Source organism: Pagrus major, chromosome 6, assembly GCF_040436345.1.
Source record: "Pagrus major chromosome 6, Pma_NU_1.0".
NCBI classification, from domain to species: domain Eukaryota; kingdom Metazoa; phylum Chordata; class Actinopteri; order Spariformes; family Sparidae; genus Pagrus; species Pagrus major.
In genome coordinates this window covers 16,930,617-16,950,845 of record NC_133220.1, presented here as the reverse complement: position 1 = coordinate 16,950,845, position 20,229 = coordinate 16,930,617, and the positions used below count along the sequence as shown (strand labels likewise).

Below are 20,229 nucleotides of genomic sequence, written 5' to 3'. Positions count from 1 at the left end.
GACGACTTAAAAAACAGTCCCTAATCCTCTTACTGTGAAATGCTGACATGGTATTTAACACGAACAGTGTTATGACTGAGCGTTGGTTCTTTCAGATCATGAAAAACAGCAGAAAAAAATGTCCCCAACAGCTCGGTAATGATGCAAAGAAAAAATAGGTGCGGCGCTCTCTTCTACATAAATGAGAAAACTTAAAATGCACATTATGTGCTCAAACACACAGTCACTCCATAGCTTTATAGATATTAACACAAGATTTTCGATACAGCAAAATAATTCTAATAAATACTGAATATTTTGTACCTCACAATCTTTAAGACCAGGAGACTCTGGATAGAGAAGCAGCATTATAGTTTCATCCACAGTCTCAAAGAATCTGGTCTCATATCATGATACTGACGATGTATTAAACCCTGCTGACGTGAGAGAATTTAAGGCATTTCAGTATTAAAAAAATCATCTTGACATCGGTTATGACATTAGATACTGTAAAATAGTCAATTTATCTCAACAGTAGCCTCCTCCATCTCGAGGGGTTTTACCAGATCAGCTGCTAAGGCAGAAATCCAGAGTTCAAATCCAGATCCTGAAGTCCATGTTTGGTATTAAATTAGCGTTCCTGTCTCCTGCTGCGAATGGTAGCTGGATGATCCGGCTGCAACACAGTCCTGATGCCACAAGTTCTCTGCCAAACAGTTGAGGAGGGGAGCCACGTCACCCAGCCCATCACTGACCTCCCCACCCATACGCAGCACCGGTAAACCCCATGTCTCCTGGAAGTCCCTCACATCTCTCTCTGCCACATCACAGTGCATGAAAAGGTCAAATCTGAAGGAAACATTAAGGACAAAAGTCCATCTCTGTGTTGACCAAGCAAGAAAATATTGAAGTGATGAGGATGTTTTAGCTGCATACTCTTTTTACATTTGATGAACATAAGAGTTACTTTCTAATATGCCTTGGACTGAAACCGCTTTAGAGAATCAACATGCAACTAAAAAGAGGATACTTGGTGCCAACCACCAATTTCGCTACACGGCTTGCACATGTCCCGGTCCACTTTGCAATCTGATTTGACAGATCATCAAAGGACGTCCTGTCAGTGAAGGAGAACAGGAAAAGCACAGCGTCCACCTGCTCCTTACAGGACTGGAAGAGACAGGGAGCAGTGACTTAATACATCTGGTCTGATGGTGATGTAGAATAATATCTTTTTTCTGTTCACATTAGTTCATAACTCAATACAAATTGTGAAAAATTATTTATATTTTATACATACTGGGAGCAAATGGTCAAATCTACGGAGGGCGTTCTCTCCGCAGTCCCACAGCTGCAGACGGAAGAAAAGCACTCTGCCGCTCTCTCTCAGCTTCACTGGCCAGTACACCACCGTCGTCTCAATACCTTTAAACAAACGGACACATTGAACAAACATTTGTGTGACCTGATAAACCTTTTAAATTGAAGAGTTTTTAATTCAGTCAGTGGACAGTAGTGACCTACCTGTGGTTTCATAGTGCATGTTAGGGATATTCAGGCCTGCCAGACGTGCAGCAAGAGCAGTTTTTCCGACTCCAGTCTTGCCAGAGATGAAGATCTTATAGTGAACTGTGTCCACAGCGACATTTGGAGGCATCACTGGAGACTCCAACAGGCCTAGTTATACCATTTGAAATATTTACTTTTGTGTACTGCTTGTTATTCTGTTCCTTAATTCACTGTCATACTTTGTAGCACTATTGTACTATGCTTTCTGCACAGACCTACAGTTGTGTTGCTGTATCACAGGCTAATGTCCAGAACTTTCACATTTATATATCATTCAACCAATAAGCCCCAATTCCAATGTCAAAATGGAGTCTGGTCTCTTAAATTTCTGAACTGGAGTATCGAATACGTTTGTTTTCTACAAGACAACATGGAAATAACTCCTGTGTAATTTTCAGGACACCCAGAATTATTTCAACTCTTTATTTCCTTTTTTTTTTTCAAGTTTATGTCCCTCTTGGAAAATCTCCCACAACATCTGCTCATTAAGAGTGAATCAGGCCTGTCACATGTCATTTTCTTTACACTGTAATTCAACATTTGTAAAGCTCCCATCCTCTAGAGGTCATAATGAGAAAACCAACATCATGTCTTCAAAATATTAAGCTAATATGTTGCTGGTCCACAAATAATAACCTGAGAGCTTCACTTTAAGGAGGCCTTTTTTGGAAATGATAGTAAAGATTTATAATAGAGGAATCCACATTCATCTCCCAGCCACTGAAACACTGACAGTTCAGTTTAGGATTAAATGAAAAATATATGACTCTGGTTAGGTCTATAAGGTGGCAGCTAGTAACAAACCTTAACTAAGAGTAAATTTACTGACATGCTATGTTGTATAATCTAAATCTGGTTAGACTGATTTATACATGTAGCCTACACATGACTGATATGGTGCTTTTGAAAACAGGGAAACTGTCGTAATTCAACCAAAATGATAAGGTTTATTTGTCATACCAAAGTTTCTGCGTCTCTTCTTGTGCAGGATTTTGCTGAAATATTCTTTGCTGTCTTTACATCGATGCCAGTCAGCCACTACGACTGATCCGGGAGGGGGAACTTGTGCCATGTTGTTATCGTTAGCTTAGTTAGCTAGCTAACTAGCATCCCACTGCTAAGGTCAGTTTTTAATCAAAAAAGGCAGACTGATACAGCGATGTTAGTACGGAAATACTGCAAACAGTCCTTTACTAACCATAAAGGGCTTTAATAAAAACTACTTTAGCCGGAATATTGCATTTTTAAGTTTCAAAGTGAAGACACCTGACAAAAACTTCCGTAAAGTAAAACATCACTTAGCAACCGCTAGGACGTCACGTCCTTTTCTTCTTCTCTGGTGTTTATTCGTGGATGCGTCCCCGCCACCAGAGGCGGTTCAGGAAGTTGCCTTCAGGTGCTTGAAAAAGTCGGTAATTACGGCTTTATCTGGCACTGAACTGTCATGTCTGGACGGAAACAAAAAGCTTGCATGTAACAAAGTGAGTACACAGACGTGCCGGTAACGTTTCAGTGAATTTATTAACAGAAGTTGCCGTTTCTGTGCCGTCCACCATTGTTAGCAAGTTAACAGGACCATCATTGGATTCACATTCGTCACACGTTTTGGAAGGGTATTTGTAATGTTTGGAAGGGGACTTTTCCGATAGTACGTTAAGGCTGCATTGATCGATTCCTTCGCCCACCGCCAGATGTCGCTAAAGTCCAGCGTTGAGATGTCAAAAACAGAGTGGAGGCATCAGGCATTAAAGTACCCTGTGTACTCTGATAGTCAGGAACCCACTGCTGTCAGTGCCCATGGTCACAGATAAGGGGTCCACATTCGCTGGAAGTTTGCATTTGTGGAAAAAAGTGTTTGTGACTTTGCCATCTTCTCCCAGCTGCAGGACAAGAGCGTATGAGAACATTAGGAAGGCAGAATTACTCGTGTGGAAAGTTAAACTTACACATAGACCTACACACATTTCAAGACCTATCCCTAACCCTTCTGTTCTTTTAAATCACAATTCAATAACTCAAATGTTATGCCCTTACTCATGTTTACATGATCACAAAAATAGGATTTCAACTGAGATGTTCTGTAATGCAGCTCCAGTTGTCCAATGGATGCAAGCCATAACTTGAGTACTTAAATGTAATTGTGTAATACTAAAATTCAAAATAAGTCTGTAGCTTAACTGAGCAGTCACACATCAGGCCTCTTTACACTTTTGCGGTTACCATTACATATTTTCTTTCCTTTCTCTCACCTTCTCAGCATGCACCTCCATCAGGTTGTTGGAGAATATGATGACAACATCCTCTGGAGAAAATTCACTCACATCGACCGTGAACTGAAAAATGTTTCCAATGACCTGGATCTTCCCAGTAGGGTATGAATGGCCTGAAACAGACATTTACAGTCCGTGAAACAATGGCATGAACAACTGAGTATGTCTGTTGATTTTTGGTTGTCTGACCTGTAAATTTGTTTTCCCTGCTAGCCTTCTGAGGTTTTGAATCCTCAGAGGAAACACCCTGAACTTTCTCCATACTGGCTGAGGGGGTGGATTACCTCTCGACGTCTGTATCTACTGGACGGATCCAGCAGAGGTCATTCTCAACTAGTGAGTTCCCCCTTGTGTCTGATCAAAGTGTCACTATATATGACTCTTTTATAGTCCACTGAGTGTTTGCGCCTCAGCTGCAGTGGAACATGACACGGATTGTAGATATTCAATGTGTCAGAACTGTTGTTGAACTGTTGTCGAAGGGGTACAGAATTTCTTGCCACACCCCGGAGCTGGAGCCTACGAGTCTTTGTGTTTGTGTGAGAAAGGGTGTGGAGATGTGTCTGTGTGAAGGAACAACCTATAATTATTAGGTGTGATATTGAATGAAACGCCATTCAGAACTTTAATCCCACACAGTGACAATAAAACACATTTAGGTAGGTCAAGTGTACGGCTATAGAATTAAGGATTTGCCACTGTAAAATACACTGTGCTGGTGAAATTCGGGTGAAAACTTTACAGCGGGGCAATTTAACATAGCTGAGTGACTGTGATATGATGGAGCACAGTTGTGCGTAGGTGTGACATTCTACCCCACCTTGGCAAAGGTTGATCAACTCCATCTGGAGGACAGACGTCACCAAAACAAGTTCTGTGAGACTATCGTGAGATTTCAAACAAATGTAATGAAAAGATAAATTAAAGTCAAGAATTTGTTTCCGATTTTCACCAGGCATGGTGAAGTAAATGTCAGAAAAAACCTACATTACAATAGTTTATTATGCTTTGAGCGTGAGGGTGTTAGGTGTGTGTGTCAGTATAGTTCATTTGTGAAGATGGTGTAAGAAGAAAGGTCATCAGTCACTTTAGAGATTTTATGATATATCGAATGTCGGGTGAGCAAAGATGTGAAAAGTGAGCTAGAGATGTAATGAATAGATTGTTTGTTTGTTTTCTTTGGCTCTAAATGTTTTATGTCATTTCTTCACAGCTTAAACCTCAATAGTGTTTTAATCAGTGTTGTAAAAAAAAAAAGTACCCAAAAGTCATACTTGAGTGCTCAAATATTATTTTAATAAAAGTCACACATATGACTAGTACTCCAGTAAAAGTCTTGAAGTATCTGATATGTATTTACGTCTCTAGCCTACTTAAGTTTCAGAAGTAGTTTTCTGACAGTTAATGTACTTGAGTATCAAAAGTAGAGGTGAAAGTAAATTATGCTTTTATCTTAAAGGTATATTGTACACTGTGTGTCATTGCCTGGCCAATTATCAGGTCTGACATTCAGCATTTTTCTGATTATTGAAATGTTGTTTTTTTGTTTGTTTGTTTTATCCAATCGCCGATAAAATAGATGAATTTAAAATGCATTACTTTGGCTCTGATGCAGTATGTTATCTGCAAAGTAAATAGAAACTAAAGTTGTCAAATAAATGTAGTGGATTAAAAAGTACAATATTTGCCTCCAAAATGTGGTGGATTGGAAGTATGAAGTAGCAGAAAATGTGAATACTCACGTACATCAAAAATACTTGAGTAGATGTACTAAGTTACATTCCATCACTGTGATCACTTCCCATGATCGCATGCTAACAAAGTATGAGACAAATCAAAATGTTGCCCAAAGTTCACAAAGACTGTGAATGTCTGCACCAAATTTGATAGAAATCTAATTAGTTGACGAGACCTTTCATTAATAAACAAAAATGTAAACCTGTTGGTAAAATTCAGACTATCACCAGTCAGTAAGGTTCATCCTCTGGGGTCTGTTCAAAAGTTCATGGCAATCCATCCAACAGTTGCTGAGATGTATCAGCCTGAACCAGTTAAAAAACAAATACAAAAAAGCGATTCAGTCAAAAGGCAACACTGATTTTATTTAAACACAAAAATATACCACCTGGCAAACACGCGCCAGATCAGAGTTATATCTCATGTAACAAACAACATAAATACACAATAAAATAAATATTAAATAAAAAATGAACAGTTGTATTAAGACATTATGTAAACATAGAGAGGAAAATATATGTCATACAGAGACAAACTACAAAACATAAGAATGTGTGATTCTTTGCCCTGAGTGGAATAATCTTTCCAAATTTAAAAATAAGTCTCATTGATCACAAAAATGTAGGAAAACAAACAGATTTAAGGATCCAGACACACTGGCAGGATAAACTGAGTGCTTGGAAGAAAAAGCCCTTAATCATATAGAGCATAAAATATTTCAGTCATCCAGTAAATACAAGCCAAGCACTCTAACATTGTCTCACATTTTGCCCTTTTATTCACTAAATCGCTTAACTTGTTTATGTTCGACATATACAACATTTTTACATAAAGATAAATTATTCATTTTTCTGTTCATATCATAAAGTACATAAGTGTTTTTAATCTCAGTCCTCTCTGAGTGGTTTTGGAGGGTCCTCTTCAGTCGCGCCACGCTGCCCCACAGAAAAGACAAATAAAACCCTCAGCAGCGTAGCTCAGTTTCACCCCCCACTTCAGTCCTCTTTGTCCGTGAGTGAAATGGCTTGGTCGGTCAGTGCACTTTGATTTGGAGGAATGCTTAGATCACACTGCAAACACGCTGAGGGAGCTGGTCTCATCTTTCAGACCCAGGATGCTGTATGCTATCCTCTTCATGTGACCGGGCAACCGCACTCCAATATTCCTGATGTCTCTGAAAGGAAAAGATACATGAGACCGTTTTAGAGTGTGCTAAAAACAATATGGACTGTCTAACAGAAAGAGACCACACTGGTCTACTTGTAGAGCAGTGATCCCCGACTTGTACCACAGGAAAGATTGTCGAGTAACTCAACTAATTTGAAAAAATAGAAAATACACTTGAATAGAAACCAATAAACATATATTGGAGCTAAGACAGTTAAAAAAGTAATGAATAAAAGGTTTAAAATAGTTAAAAGAACAGGTAAATGGTTGACATAGTTAGCTAAATGTAATTGATAAACAATTGAAATAGTTACCTAAAAGTATACAAAAGTGGACTAATGGTTAAGGTAAATGGTTAAAACAGTTAGCTACAAGTAATGGATAAAAGGTTGAAATAGTTAAATAAAAGTAATCTGGCTGTAAGTAAAGGATAAATGGTTTAAATAGTTTGCATAGTGATAGTAAAAGTAAAGGATAAATGGTTAAAATGTCTGTCTCCAAAATGGTAATAGTGCAAATGACCAAACCGGCAAATTGTATGAAAACTTTATATATATATATAAATATATCATTAATGGTCTTAAATAACTTTACAAATGAACACATTTGGTGCGTGGCAGATGGCGCTGATGAAAGATGACTTGATATGGCTGTGGGGGTAAATCAGACTAATAAGGCAGGGGACCACTGCTGTGGAAGTTATGGCAGCAAAGAATGAGAGGAATGACATGGGCAGAGGCGGCGTAGAGTATTTCTGCATTCACAAACTGGATAACAAATGTTCAAGCTGAGAGCTCAATACTTTCTCTGTGTTACTACAAAATGTGGCGCAGTGCCAGATATATCAGCGCAGTGTGGCGGCGCTGCACCTGTGCCATGTGTGCACTTACTCATGCCTCAAGGCGAGCACCTGCTCCATGGTTGTGATCCCGGCGCGAGCGAAGCTTTCGTTGTACTGGCTCATTTTGATGGACTCCAGCCACTCGGGCACCGATCTGAACATGGTGCCGTCACAGCCGCTGGTGCTGGGCAGGCGGATGGACACGCTACGAGGAACAACGTACATTTTGATTAGTCATCATTTACCGCTGCGTTATGAACACTGATTGCATGCGATTACTATAATGTGAGCATCTATTTTGATTTTGTCACTTTTATTTCAAACTACAATCAAAGTAATGTTCATACCGTGGGTCGAAGTCTGCGATGGGTTTCAAAGACTCTGGGCTTCGGAGCAGTTTGTCTAAAATGTTGACGATGTCCGAGAAGCGAGGTCGTTTGGCGCGGTCCTGCTGCCAACACTGGAGCATGAGCTGATAGATAGCGGATGGGGAGTCCATCGGAGCAGGAAGCCTGAAGGCCTCGTTGATAGCCTTCATGACCTGAGGAAGAGTGAAGGCAGTGCTTAGACTTAAAGTATATTTATGGCTGCAGTGACAGACAAAGAGAATGAACAGTCTGTGTTCGTATGTTGACTTAAGCAGTTAATTGGAAGAGGATGGTGGGAAACTACACTGGACTTCAGGCAACTTTCTATCACCACCTACCAGGCACAGACTCTCAGTGGTAATACACATTAAAGTTTGACCTACACAGGCCAAAACAATCCTTCATCTCAACTGTGACAGATGAAACATACCTCATGGTTGCTCATGTCCCAGTAGGGCCGTTCTCCAAATGCCATGACTTCCCACATGACGATGCCGAAGCTCCACACGTCGCTGGCTGAGGTGAACTTCCTGTATGCAATGGCCTCAGGGGCAGTCCAGCGAATGGGGATTTTACCTCCCTGGCAGAAGAGAAACATTAACAAATCATATTTAATGGGTGAAGGGAGTGGGAACAGAAGGCGTTGAAAGACCAACACTTTAGATTGGGCACATGAGAGTGAAATACCATTAACAGTCTGGTCTTTATTACTAGAAAAAAAACACAAGGGTCGTTCACTGTTGCTGTGCTTTTAGGCTGTGACTTACTCTTGTCGTGTAGGTGCCCTCAGCGTCATCCTCCAGCACACGCGACAGGCCAAAATCAGACACTTTGCACTCCAGGTTGCTGGTGACCAGAACGTTTCTTGCTGCCAGGTCGCGGTGGACGTAGTTCATGTCAGAGAGGTATTTCATGCCGGCAGCTATTCCACGCAGCATCCCCACGAGCTGGTACGAAGGAATCTCTCCATCTCGGTCCTAGAGAGGAAGAAATACAATTATTAAATACTTAATTATACCTAATTGAAACATACATTTTCTTGTTTTTGTTACAAGTTGTGGGTTATTTTAGGGAGTTAGGAGCCAGACTATTTCTAGACCAGGAAGAGAGAGGTCACACTGCCCGACCAATAAAAAGTCCCATAACTTCCATAAAAAAACACAACTTTTTCTTCTTGCATCTCCTTCTTACGGCTTTCTCTTCCTTTAATATAATCCAATACAAGGAAATACACAGATACATATATAGTTTCCAACGAATGTAATTATTAAGGATAAAAAATATGAAGTCTGCAGCTCATTTGACCAAATACATGTACCTACCTTCAGATATGTGTCGAGAGCTCCGTTCTCCATGTATTCTGTCACTATCATGATGTGCTTGTCTGAAAATTAAACAAACAGTTATGTTTATTGAAAGAAACGTACACAAGCAGTTGATGCAAATGAGTTGTGAATTATTGCTTGACTTCTGTCTGAGGTCATCGACTCACATTTGGTGACGACTCCCTCCAGGCGGATGATATTTGGGTGCGAGAACTGCCCCATGATGCTGGCCTCGCTCAAGAAGTCCTGCCTCTGTTTCTCCGAGTACCCCGGCTTCAGGGTCTTGATCGCTACGGCCACCTCCCCTCGCCCGGGAGTTCTCATCGTACCCCGAAACACTTCGCCAAACTCTCCTGATCAGCAGACAAACAGCAAGCGTTAGAAACAGCACTTTGAGATGTTATTAAATGGAAGGCTGATTTTAAAAAAAACACTCACCAACACCGATGACTTTTTGTTTGCTGATGGCACTCTGGTCGATTTCTGTGACAAACTTCTGGATGGCGATGTTAGGGTCCTCATACATGTGTGGATCAACGTATGTCTTCAGAGGCTTGAGCTGATCTAAAGTGGAAATAATAACCAGAATATTAGACTACATGATAACTTAAAGAACTGTTTTATCTGTGTGTGCAGAATGGTTTTCTTACCTGTTGAAAAGTAGGGATCTTCAGGTCCTCCCCTGCCACGAGAGCTCAGTCTCCTGAGAGGAAAACATGAACAATTACTACAGGACCCAACAGAATACAGACTGGCTTTTTAGTAATTGCAGGTCAGTCTCTGATGGCTGTATTCAATCACAGCACTGGCTATTACTGATAAACCCTCCCTGAGCTGTCATACCAGACATGCAGATAACATCTTATCGTGTCACCAACCTTTTACGCAGGAGCAGGACGGCCACCACAACAAGCAGAATAACCACCACTCCAAATACAGCTCCCATCACCATGGTGGAGTTGTTCTGGACCTGAGACTCAGCTGTAGGGAGGAAAAACATCCATTAAGTCAAGTATGTGAAATTAAAGCTTATACAAAGAGACAACTCTGTAGACTTTATGTCTGCTCGTACCTAATGGTGAAGTATGGAACTCGTGCTCCACGGTGTAGCTGCCAGGGTGGCCTTCAGGACTCATTGCTTGCACCCTGAACATGTAAGTAGTGTCTGGGGTGAGGTCGTTAATCTGGACTGAGGTTTTCTCCAAAATCAAGACTGTGTAGGTGGTCACATCTCGCTCGCCTTCATCATCCTATGAAGGAAATTAAGTGGATTAGAATATTTGGTGTTGTCTCAACAAGAAAACTCTGTGAAGATTTCACAAGACAGCCTCGACTTTGAAAGGAGGAAGGAGAGACAAAAGATCACAAAGCCGTCTGTCTTACTTACTTTTCTGCGGTACATAAGCTCATAGCGGTGATTGATGTGGGCTGGAGGCCTGCGAGACAGAGTCCAGGACAGAGACAGACTGGTGGGGCCGCGATCATCCAGATGGATCAACGTCACCTTGGGGGGATCTAACGGTCGGTGAGAGACAGAAAGCAAAATAATGGTTAGTGAGTAATCACAGTCTTTGGAAAGGACGTTTGGAAATGAAAGCCATTGGGACTCGGTGGGTCAGACTGAATTCTTCTTTGTGTAGTAACAGTTTCTTTTTGTACAATGGATTTTTCTGACATGTAAAATGTTTTTGTCACTCTTCTTGGTGACTGTCTGTGACAGCACAAAGAAATATACTTCACATATTTTTATTACCTTCATAGTTCCTGACTTCCTCTTATTTTCTGAGAATTTAATAAACATAATTTTGAACAGATGATGTGTTTCAAACATCCGCTAAAGACAATAACAAATTACTCCTGTTAGGGGACTTAGAGACTGCAGCTGTAAAACATCATTTAATATAATGTTATTGTTATAAGCTCTGTACATTTTTAACAGCACTAAACATCCAAAATCCCACATGGGTGTATTTGGATTTGTACTTTATAACGGTTTTGGAGTCAAACCTCTCTGGGGTTTCATTTCAATTAATAATGTTACTATAGAGAATAACATAATGTACATTTCTGTGTCAGTGATTACCCTTTTGGCAGACAAAAGCAATTTGTTAACGGATAGCTTATACAACATATGAAACAGTGGAATAACAAAGTTTTATCATCATTTCTGGGTTTCTTCCACCTTCAACACATGTGGTTCAGCTTGTGGCGAAGGGAAGAGTCACCACTTAAATACTTTTCTACTTACTCTGTTTTACTTACTGGGTTTTATTAAATCACAGATAAGCGTAATGAAAGGCTGAATGGCTTTAAACGGTACAGTTTTTTTTTTTTTTTTTAAATATCTGAAAGTTATTTTAAACATCAGTATTGGTCCAGAATTTCCTTATCGTTGCATCCCTAGATTTAATTTGATATAATTTTTCCTCTTTGAACAGACCACAAGGTTAAATCAAAGCAAAAAGCAAAACTTTTATATGTGATCGAGCTCACCTGTGTAGTCAAGAGCGGTGGTGATGCTCGCAGCCGGCCTCTCAGTACCGAACTGGGACACGCCGCTGTGAGCCTCCACGGTGAACGTGTAGTTGAGATGAGAATCCAGGTCAGTCACGACCACCGTGGGCTCCTCCAGGTCAGTAGGACCCGGCTCGAAACGGATCTTCTCGCCACAGGGGACGCACAAGGCCCCGTCGCAGAGCTCGCACACCACGCTGTAGGTGAGATCACTGCGACCCCCGGTCACCATCGGTGGGCTCCAGGACAGCTGCATTCTGCCCTCTGCTGACAGGGTGGTGGAGCTCAGGTCACGAGGGGCACTGGGTGGAGCTTTGGGAGGAAGTAGGTGACACAGAAGAGTTAGCCTGATCTCCTGACCTGCCTCTAAAGCGCTAAAAGATTTTGTAACAGACAGTGAGTGGTTACCAGAGCAGGGTGATGTTGGAGGGTCTGAGGGGGAGCGGAAGAAACCTTCCTCACATTGACACTCAGTGGCACCGGCTGCTGAGGGCTTGGTGTTATCAGGACAAACCTGACAAAACTTGCTGGACACAGATGGCTTGAAGTAGCCTGGTTTGCACGCTGTGTGAGATAAAGAAGGTGTGTGTGTTAGTTTAAGCATGTCATAAAGAAGTAACTGTGAAACAGACAAACACAGGAAGGAATGAATGATCAAAATGCAAACAATGAAGCGCTCTCTGTAATACCAGCTCCTTCCACCCGACAGGAAGCATTTGTTGTGAGTAACCTATAATCACAGAGTCTTTGTGTGCAGTGGAATGAGCAGGGATTTCCCTGACGATGTGCCTCCACTCGCCTTTTTCGCCTGGAGGCCTAATCTCAGGTCGCAATGCCAGTGTCAACCGGATGACTGCAGAGCATTAAATCCATCAGGTGATCTGATCTGTGAACTCCCTGTTCGTATTCTCTGGCAGATAATATTTATGTTTTTGCCAAAGGAAGTGGCACCTTGGAAACTGGTTGTGATGGACATTTCTGCGCACAGATAAAAAGCCTTCCAGGGCACGGGAGGTTAATGAACGTGCAGAGTGGACAGAAACCAGGACGCATGAGTTGCAATTCAGTCTGAACACTGCTGTTTCCTCCCTTTCTTCCTTCCTTCCTTCCCCTAACCCCTGACACCGGTTGCAAATTACAGCATCCAAGGTTGAACAGTTAAGAGGACAAGAGAATCAGGAAAGAGGAAAAGCTGCTGGAGAGGATTTTCAGCGAGTTTATGGAAACAGATGCACATACTGTCTGGGGTGATGAACGGCTCTAGCAAAAAAAACTTTAAAAGAATGGATCTTAGGAAAGATCTCCTCTCTCTGCTTTCATTCGGGAGGAGCCTTTCATCTGGCCCCTGTGCTGGTGGCCGTGAGAAGAGGTCGAGTGAACCCTGGATTGAAGACGTGCTCGCGTTACTTCACCACAAAGGCAGAAGGACCTTTGCACTCCAAGTATTGCCGCCGTGGAGGAGAAGGAGCAGGTTGAATTTGAGTAGGAGGGATGGAGATGAATAGATTGAAGAGAAGGGGGGGATGGGGGCAAAGGTCTGGAGCACCAACAGAAGTTCTCTCTGGGGAGTCAGTTGGCCACAGAGGGGGTGTAGCTGTGGTCTTTTCGCACAAGAAAAGGGGGCCAGCCCATTTCATCTTGAGCCGGGGCAGCAGGACCTCTGTCACGTACCAAAGAAACTCCAGCCCTATTCATCTATTGTCTCTGAGATTGGACAGAGTGGTGCCATAAATATGTTGCGGTACTCATTATGCAGCTCGCAAATGGCGGCATGTGTGCAATGCATGAATACAAACATTGTTAATGCAAAGTTTGGATTTAAACGATTGCTTATTTACTCATATTTTATTGGAAACTTATTCATCTTGAAATATTACTTTGATTTGATGCAAAACTTACAATCAACTAACTTTTATGTCCACTGTTCGATTGGAAATTGTCCTCCTGATTGTCCCACGCTCCTTTCTGACTACAACACACACGTGAAAAGGACTTCAGTTCCGCACCGGTGCATCTGTTAATTGAATCTGTTTTTTGCTCTTTGTGTCGGCCCATTGTTCTAATGAGTGGGAACATGGATTAGGGAGCTCGTTGCGTGTGTTAACAACCGGATGAAAGAGCAAAGGGAGGCAAAGCGGGGGCATGTCATTGGCTAACAGCTGTCCTGTTGCTCTACTAATCCTCTTGACTAAATTACACTCCACACCTAACTAAGCAGCCACGAAACTAACCACCCTCATGCACCAACTGTCGACTCACTCCCCACCCTGTGTCTCCGACCAAGGACAACCTGCTTATTTGTGTCAGTCAGCATTCCTCCTCATCTCACTTTACTTCCTTTTCCCACAACAGTTGGGCTCTTCACTGGAATCCACATGAGCCTCTGAGGATATCACTTTCTCTAGTAAAATTGGAATTAGGGAGCTGGCTGAGACAAACGACAACATAATCATGTTTTAACTTATGTAATAAAACATGTTTCCTGAATCATAACTATCAGGTCATCCTCCAGACTTTGGAATCACAGTTTTTCCACATCATAAATATTTCCTGTCTTCCTCTGCCGGCTTCCTTTTCAGGTGCTCGGCTCAGAGTCCGCCTGCGGTGTCAAGAGCCTCAAAGACCGAAACATTCCTCTGCCTCAACTTCCTCCCCGCCTCGCTCTCTTATTCTGTTCTCATTTTTACAACCACAGTACATGATTCACTCTTTGAAGTTCAGTACTTATCTATAAACGGTATTTAGGGGCTGCAACTAACAATAATTGTCATTAACTATTAATCTGGCTATCATTTCCTGGACTAATCAATCATTCGTTTGGTCTTTATACTGACACAAAAAAGTGAGAAATGTCTTGACTTGTCTGACAGTCCAAAGATATTCAGTTAAGAGTGATAAAAACACTGAAAAGTAGTAAATCCTTCATTTTCTGGTAGAAATATAGCATCAGACGATGACTCAATTATCAAAACAGTTGATTCATTTCCTTTTAATCAGCTAATCTCTCAATCCTTTCAGATAGTGAGTATGATCCGTCTCACTTTACAGGAGTAAGAGACCAAACTCTGCCAGTCAAGGTGACTCGGACCATCAGGAGTCATAAACCACAGCCTGACTCAGTCTAACCTCTGATAGGCGTGTCGGCACCATCCCTGTAATCTGTGGTTCCTGTCGCCTTAGCAACTGTCGCACAACAAATACTTGCGAGCAGAGGACGCACCGCTCAGGTAGTCATCCTGACACATTCACACGGCCCTTCCTTCAGTCAATCAGTGCTGGAGGTGACGCCAGGGCGAAAGAATTCCTTTCAGAAAGCCCCGCACCATACTGTGCCCTTCCTCCCCTCCTTCCTCTTCTCTCTATACCCTCTCCTTCCTCCCACGTTTCCTCCAGACAGTTAAACACACCACACCCCAGAATGCCAGAACGTCCACACAAACAGTGGGAGCAAATACAGTAGGAACACCACAGTTATGCCTTTGACTGTGCACATCTGTTTGTTATGTGTATATGTACCAACAGGTCTTTCTCGAGGGCAGAGCATACTGTAAAGTTTTTGCATACTTAACCTTAGCCAGGGTGTCACTCATATTAATAGACACCAGTATGTTCCCAGATTTCTTTCAGTCTTTCTTTTTGTGCGTTTTTGTTTTTGAGAGCTAGCTGAATGTAAATATCTGAATGTTTAAAAAGTATCATGTCCTTTTAAAGAAGAACTTTTCCCCTGTTTCATATTACATACTAAAACTTAACAGTATGTGAGTGATACACATTAATCTTTTCTACATTTTTGCACACATACAAGAAGTTAATATACTTAACTCTTTTGAATTAACTATATATTATAGAAGATGTATGCTGAAAAACATCAATGATATAGTGAAGCCTCCAAAAAGAAAGTAAAAGTTTTACTGAAGATTTTTCTTTTAGCTCTTTTCCAGCTTTAAAGGTGCAATGAATCAATTGGTCATTTGTCGTATTTATACTCAAAACAAGCGCTAACTGCTGCTAACTCTTGCTGCTGTTAGCTAGTTAGTTTGGACAGGGGAAGTGTTGGGGTTTACAGCGCTAGCACAGGAGCTCTTGAGCAGAACAGGCTGCAGCTAGCTTGTTACCACTACCAGTTGATACCACTGGGACACTAATTTTCTCACCTATTGCACCTTTAAATAGCTAAATAATTGCTATAAAAAAATCAAATTCTGTTCACATATTGACATCTTTGAGTATACGTTTTTGTAAACTTTCCAGTGTAAATACTCAACAAACTGTGGTTGGAATTTGGAAACATCTTCTTGTACAGTACTTTATCACCTCCAGCCATAAAACAAGAGCCTCAGCCCAGCTCCTGAGAGCGGTGGAAAGAATGTGCTATTGCCCAACAGGTACAGAGATGAGGCATTAATGGGAGGCTGCCGAAATGTCGTCTGTGATTCTGATCTTTATCACATGGAGCAATCAGTGGTTGCCTTAGAATCTAAACCAAACAAACAGGTTATAAATCCCATCCTAAATCCTCCTGTACCTGGCCGACTTCAAGACAAATATGGAGTGTGTGTCTGTGATAGATTTTCAGAGCAAACCAGACACAATTAACATTCCTCTGAGCTCATTCCTCAGTAGTTGCCAAAGTAGTGGTTGGAGGTGTTTCATTTACTATAACTCACATGGCAACACAAACATGTCTCAGTTGAGTGCATGCGTGGCGTATTTCTGGCTGTGCTTACCTTGGCAGGACTCCCCGGTGGTTTCGTAGCCTGCCAGACACTGACACTGGCCCACAGGAACCACCCATTCACCCTCAGCTGTGCAGTAGATGCGTGGGGTGGCCTGACTCACGGCGTTCTTCACACAGGCTCCCTCCACCTCCCTGAGAGCATCCGCCACGGTCTCCGGGAAGGCCGCCAAGCTCTGCACAGTGGACGGGCAGGTCTTGTAGTAGACTTTGACAGAGAGCAGTGCCACACAAGCGCCCATGTCCTGAAAAGCAAGGTAGAAGCCCTTTCTAGACAGAGGCCCCACGGTCCTTGTCTCCATGTTGACCTTCAGCACACGACCCCGTGTGACCTCATCAGGAGCGATGGTGGCCACTTTGCGGAACTGGCCTTTACGGAAGTTGGTTCCAACGTCGGCGTCAGCCTCTGAGAGGTAAAGGTTGAAGGTTTCTTTGCAGGCAACAGAAGCGCCTTCAAAAGTGTTGCAGTCTCGCACGATAAAGCGGAGCTCCACAGAGACTCGTGTGGTCCCCGGGCGCCGCTGGATGAACGTTGTGCGTACCCAGTTGTCCTGTTCAGTAGAGTCTATGTTACAAACACTGTAGGTATAATAAAGTGAGCCGTTCACCACCGTCTGGACTATCTCCCACTGTAGAACAGAAAGAGATAAATAGAGAGGACGGTGATTAATTTAAGGGGCAACAGTCACTCTTACCAGGCTACAATAATGAAAGGAGAAAAGGCATTTTTTTTTCGGGGGATAAGTACAGGGTCGAGAGGCTTTGTTCCTGCCGAAAACCAGTTTTACTGATGAGACACCTCTTCTTTCATGCTGAGTGAGAAGCTCATAAAGTGCAGGAGTGAGCTGGAGTTTTTTTCCACAAATTAAGATTATTGGCCTGGACATGTGTGGTGCTTACACATCGTGTGTGGTTTTCCACTCACACACTGGGGTGGCATGTGTGAGACACACATAAATCCAGCAAATACTACTGTAGAATACCAACTAAGATTTATGGCAGTTAAATGAGCTTTATAAGCACAGCGTAAAGGCATTGCAGCAAAATTGGCAGCAATTAAGAGTTTTTAAGAGAGGGAAGCGATGACGAGTAGAAAGATTAAAAGCCTCCATTTAACACTGAAAGAGTAACACCTCATATGTTAGCAGTTCTGGTGTGTTTCAGGGAATAAATCAACGATTACCTGTACATTACAAGGCAAAATAATTAGGTTTCTTTCCACTATTTCCAAAAAACCTTAACTGGTACCATTAGAGCAGCACTTTATGAGGCATCTATAGATCATTTAGGTCATTCCTTTACACTTTTCTCAATATTAAATACTGGATTTCTTGCAATTTCTTGTAATAACCATCCAACTTCTGTTATCTGCTCATACAGCTTATACTGCATTTAGAAGATAAACTATTCAAATGTGTTATCTGAAGTCAAGCCTGCCTTGTACAAATTTAAATACACTTTACAAGCGTGAGAACGTTGTATCAGTTTGATGGAGAAGGGGAAATCCTATCCGATAAAACGAGAATCTTTAGATCTTTGAGAACAGTCACCCGAGAATTGTAGGCTAAAAACTGGAAGTGGCCATGTCCTGTTGCTTTTTTTAGATGGAAAGCCACTGAACTATACATAGAGGGATGGTTTCTACACACATGGACCAGTCTTTCTGTCTCTTTTACTTATGTCTTACCACAACTAGATCATCTTCCTTTTGTCCTCTCTGAATTCAGTGAGCAATCACGACATAAAAAGTCTTAAAAATTAGTTTTATGGTTTAGTGAAGGAATGAAAACTATCTCCCATAATTTTGTAAAAATGCGCCTCGGTACTGTAAATTTAAATGTAGGTCAAACCTTGACATTTTAATGGCATTCATATGACTTTTTATGAAGGGAAAGCGTTAAAACAAGACTAACTGTGCTCTGCCAAACCTCATCGAGCTGCCAGTCATTCCATCTCACCCAGAGAGCTTTTTTAGTGGACTGAATGAGCAGGAAGAGGCCTCTGTTGTTGTTGTTATTACAACATAAAATTCTTTCACCAACTTATCTTCAGCTGCCTTTTTATTTTTCTCCATTTGTCGTGTTACACGGAGAAAGACGGCTCCGGGGCTTCAACCTGAAGTCTTAAAAATGCCTGTCGAGGTATAAATACTCACTCCGTTCTCATATGGCAACGTCAACCAGCCCAACTCTGATCCTGAAGTGCTCATATCCAGTAAAACTTCTACAGAGACAAACAGAAACACATATGACTTAAGGTTACAACAAGCACAGCACATGTAATGACACCTGATGCATCAAAAAAATATATAACCTATGTAATACAATAACTATTTAGCTATAAAAGAAAGATAGAAGGTGTTTTACTATTGTTTTTGTGTGTAATAGGCTGTTAAATAATTGGAAATGACTATGATTTGACTGTGCGATTAAATCCACCGCCTTGATCTCTGGGGCCACCAGCTTTATGGGGGGCACATGCCATGCTTTGACGTTTTAATCAGGCATGTCGGTGTGATTCAGGACTTCATTGACCGTGTCCTCCAGATCCAGGATACAGCACTAATAATGTCTGAGAAAGGCGTGGGCAGTTAAATGACCATGACGAGAGAAATACATGAATCTACACCACGGGTGATTCAAAAAAGCTGACATGTTGAGACATCTCACAGGTGCCACTTAAAGCCAGGACCGATTAATTCATTTTTTTTAAAAAGACAGGTTTGTGTTGAAAATAGATTTTTTTTTAATGATTTAAAGTATTACAAAGTGTTCAGAGAAGGTTTAAATAGAAGAGTAAATGGATTTCACACAGACATTCACCACACTAGATCATCTGAAACTGACTTTGAAACAAAACTTAACAAAGACTAACAGCCTACATGAAGAAATGTAACTCGACAGTGAAACAAAAACAAAGAAATAATAATTAGAAACGTAGTTAAAACTGAAAGCAGGCTATTTAAATTCCGACCTCTTGACTCATGAGGTGCGGTGAAGCTAGGCGACACTTTTATTTCGTGAAAAAAAAAAGTACTTACGTTCTTTCGACTGAAGGCTGGCAAAAACTTGGTTAATAAATAAAAACAAAAACAAGTTGACCCGACGGAGCTCCATGGTTTCACACAACTTTTCCTTTTAATTTAAAAAAAGTCGTGCTTTTATATCCCAAACGTCTCTCCGGACTCCTCCGTCTGTCCCACTGGCTCCACTTCTCCCAATACTCCGACCGGCTGAGTGAGCACGAGCCCGCACACCATTGACAAACAGGTGGCGTCATAGCCCCGCCCCGTCCGCTGTGGAATGTTGGAGTTATCCATATGTGGTAGAGAGGGGGCGGGGCCAGAACTGTTGGACCGCACCTGTTTCATTGAGAAATATGTTCATAAACTCATTCACTGTCATTATACTGATGTTATCAGTGTTTGTGTAATGAATAAACCGACATAACATCCTGTCCTAAAATATCATATCAACAATTGTATATATTTGCCCACTGATGAATGTAACTAAGTACATTTACTCAAATACTGTACTCATTTTGAAGTACTTGTACTTTACTTTAATATTTCCATTTTCTGCTGCTGTATCCTTCCACTAACTTGACAGTACTTGAGTTAATTTACTTAGTTATATTCCATTACTGTGTATAAGGGCTACATACGTATAAATGTGTACATAATTTACTTTTACTTGTACTCTTGATACTTAACTACATTTAATAT

The 20,229-nt window shown here is 41.5% G+C and overlaps 2 protein-coding genes across 2 annotated transcripts; both read right to left on the bottom strand.

Moving 5' to 3' along the window:
• Positions 1-218: 218 nt before the first annotated feature.
• On the bottom strand, positions 219-2,780 carry cplane2 (ciliogenesis and planar polarity effector 2). Its single transcript, XM_073469064.1, has 5 exons — positions 2,509-2,780; positions 1,504-1,656; positions 1,280-1,404; positions 1,010-1,149; positions 219-828 (listed from the first exon to the last, which is right to left on the bottom strand). Exons 1-5 carry the CDS (start codon positions 2,618-2,620, stop codon positions 606-608), a joined length of 753 nt encoding a protein of 250 aa, XP_073325165.1. The 5' UTR covers positions 2,621-2,780; the 3' UTR covers positions 219-605.
• A 3,142-nt stretch (positions 2,781-5,922) lies between these two features.
• On the bottom strand, positions 5,923-19,802 carry epha2a (eph receptor A2 a). Its single transcript, XM_073468933.1, has 17 exons — positions 19,546-19,802; positions 18,661-18,728; positions 16,498-17,134; positions 12,179-12,334; positions 11,750-12,082; positions 10,644-10,771; positions 10,329-10,506; positions 10,135-10,237; positions 9,907-9,959; positions 9,695-9,820; positions 9,424-9,609; positions 9,254-9,315; positions 8,699-8,908; positions 8,362-8,511; positions 7,911-8,104; positions 7,613-7,768; positions 5,923-6,729 (listed from the first exon to the last, which is right to left on the bottom strand). The coding sequence occupies exons 1-17, from the start codon at positions 19,619-19,621 to the stop codon at positions 6,621-6,623; spliced, it is 2,925 nt and encodes a 974-aa protein (XP_073325034.1). The 5' UTR covers positions 19,622-19,802; the 3' UTR covers positions 5,923-6,620.
• Positions 19,803-20,229: the final 427 nt, after the last annotated feature.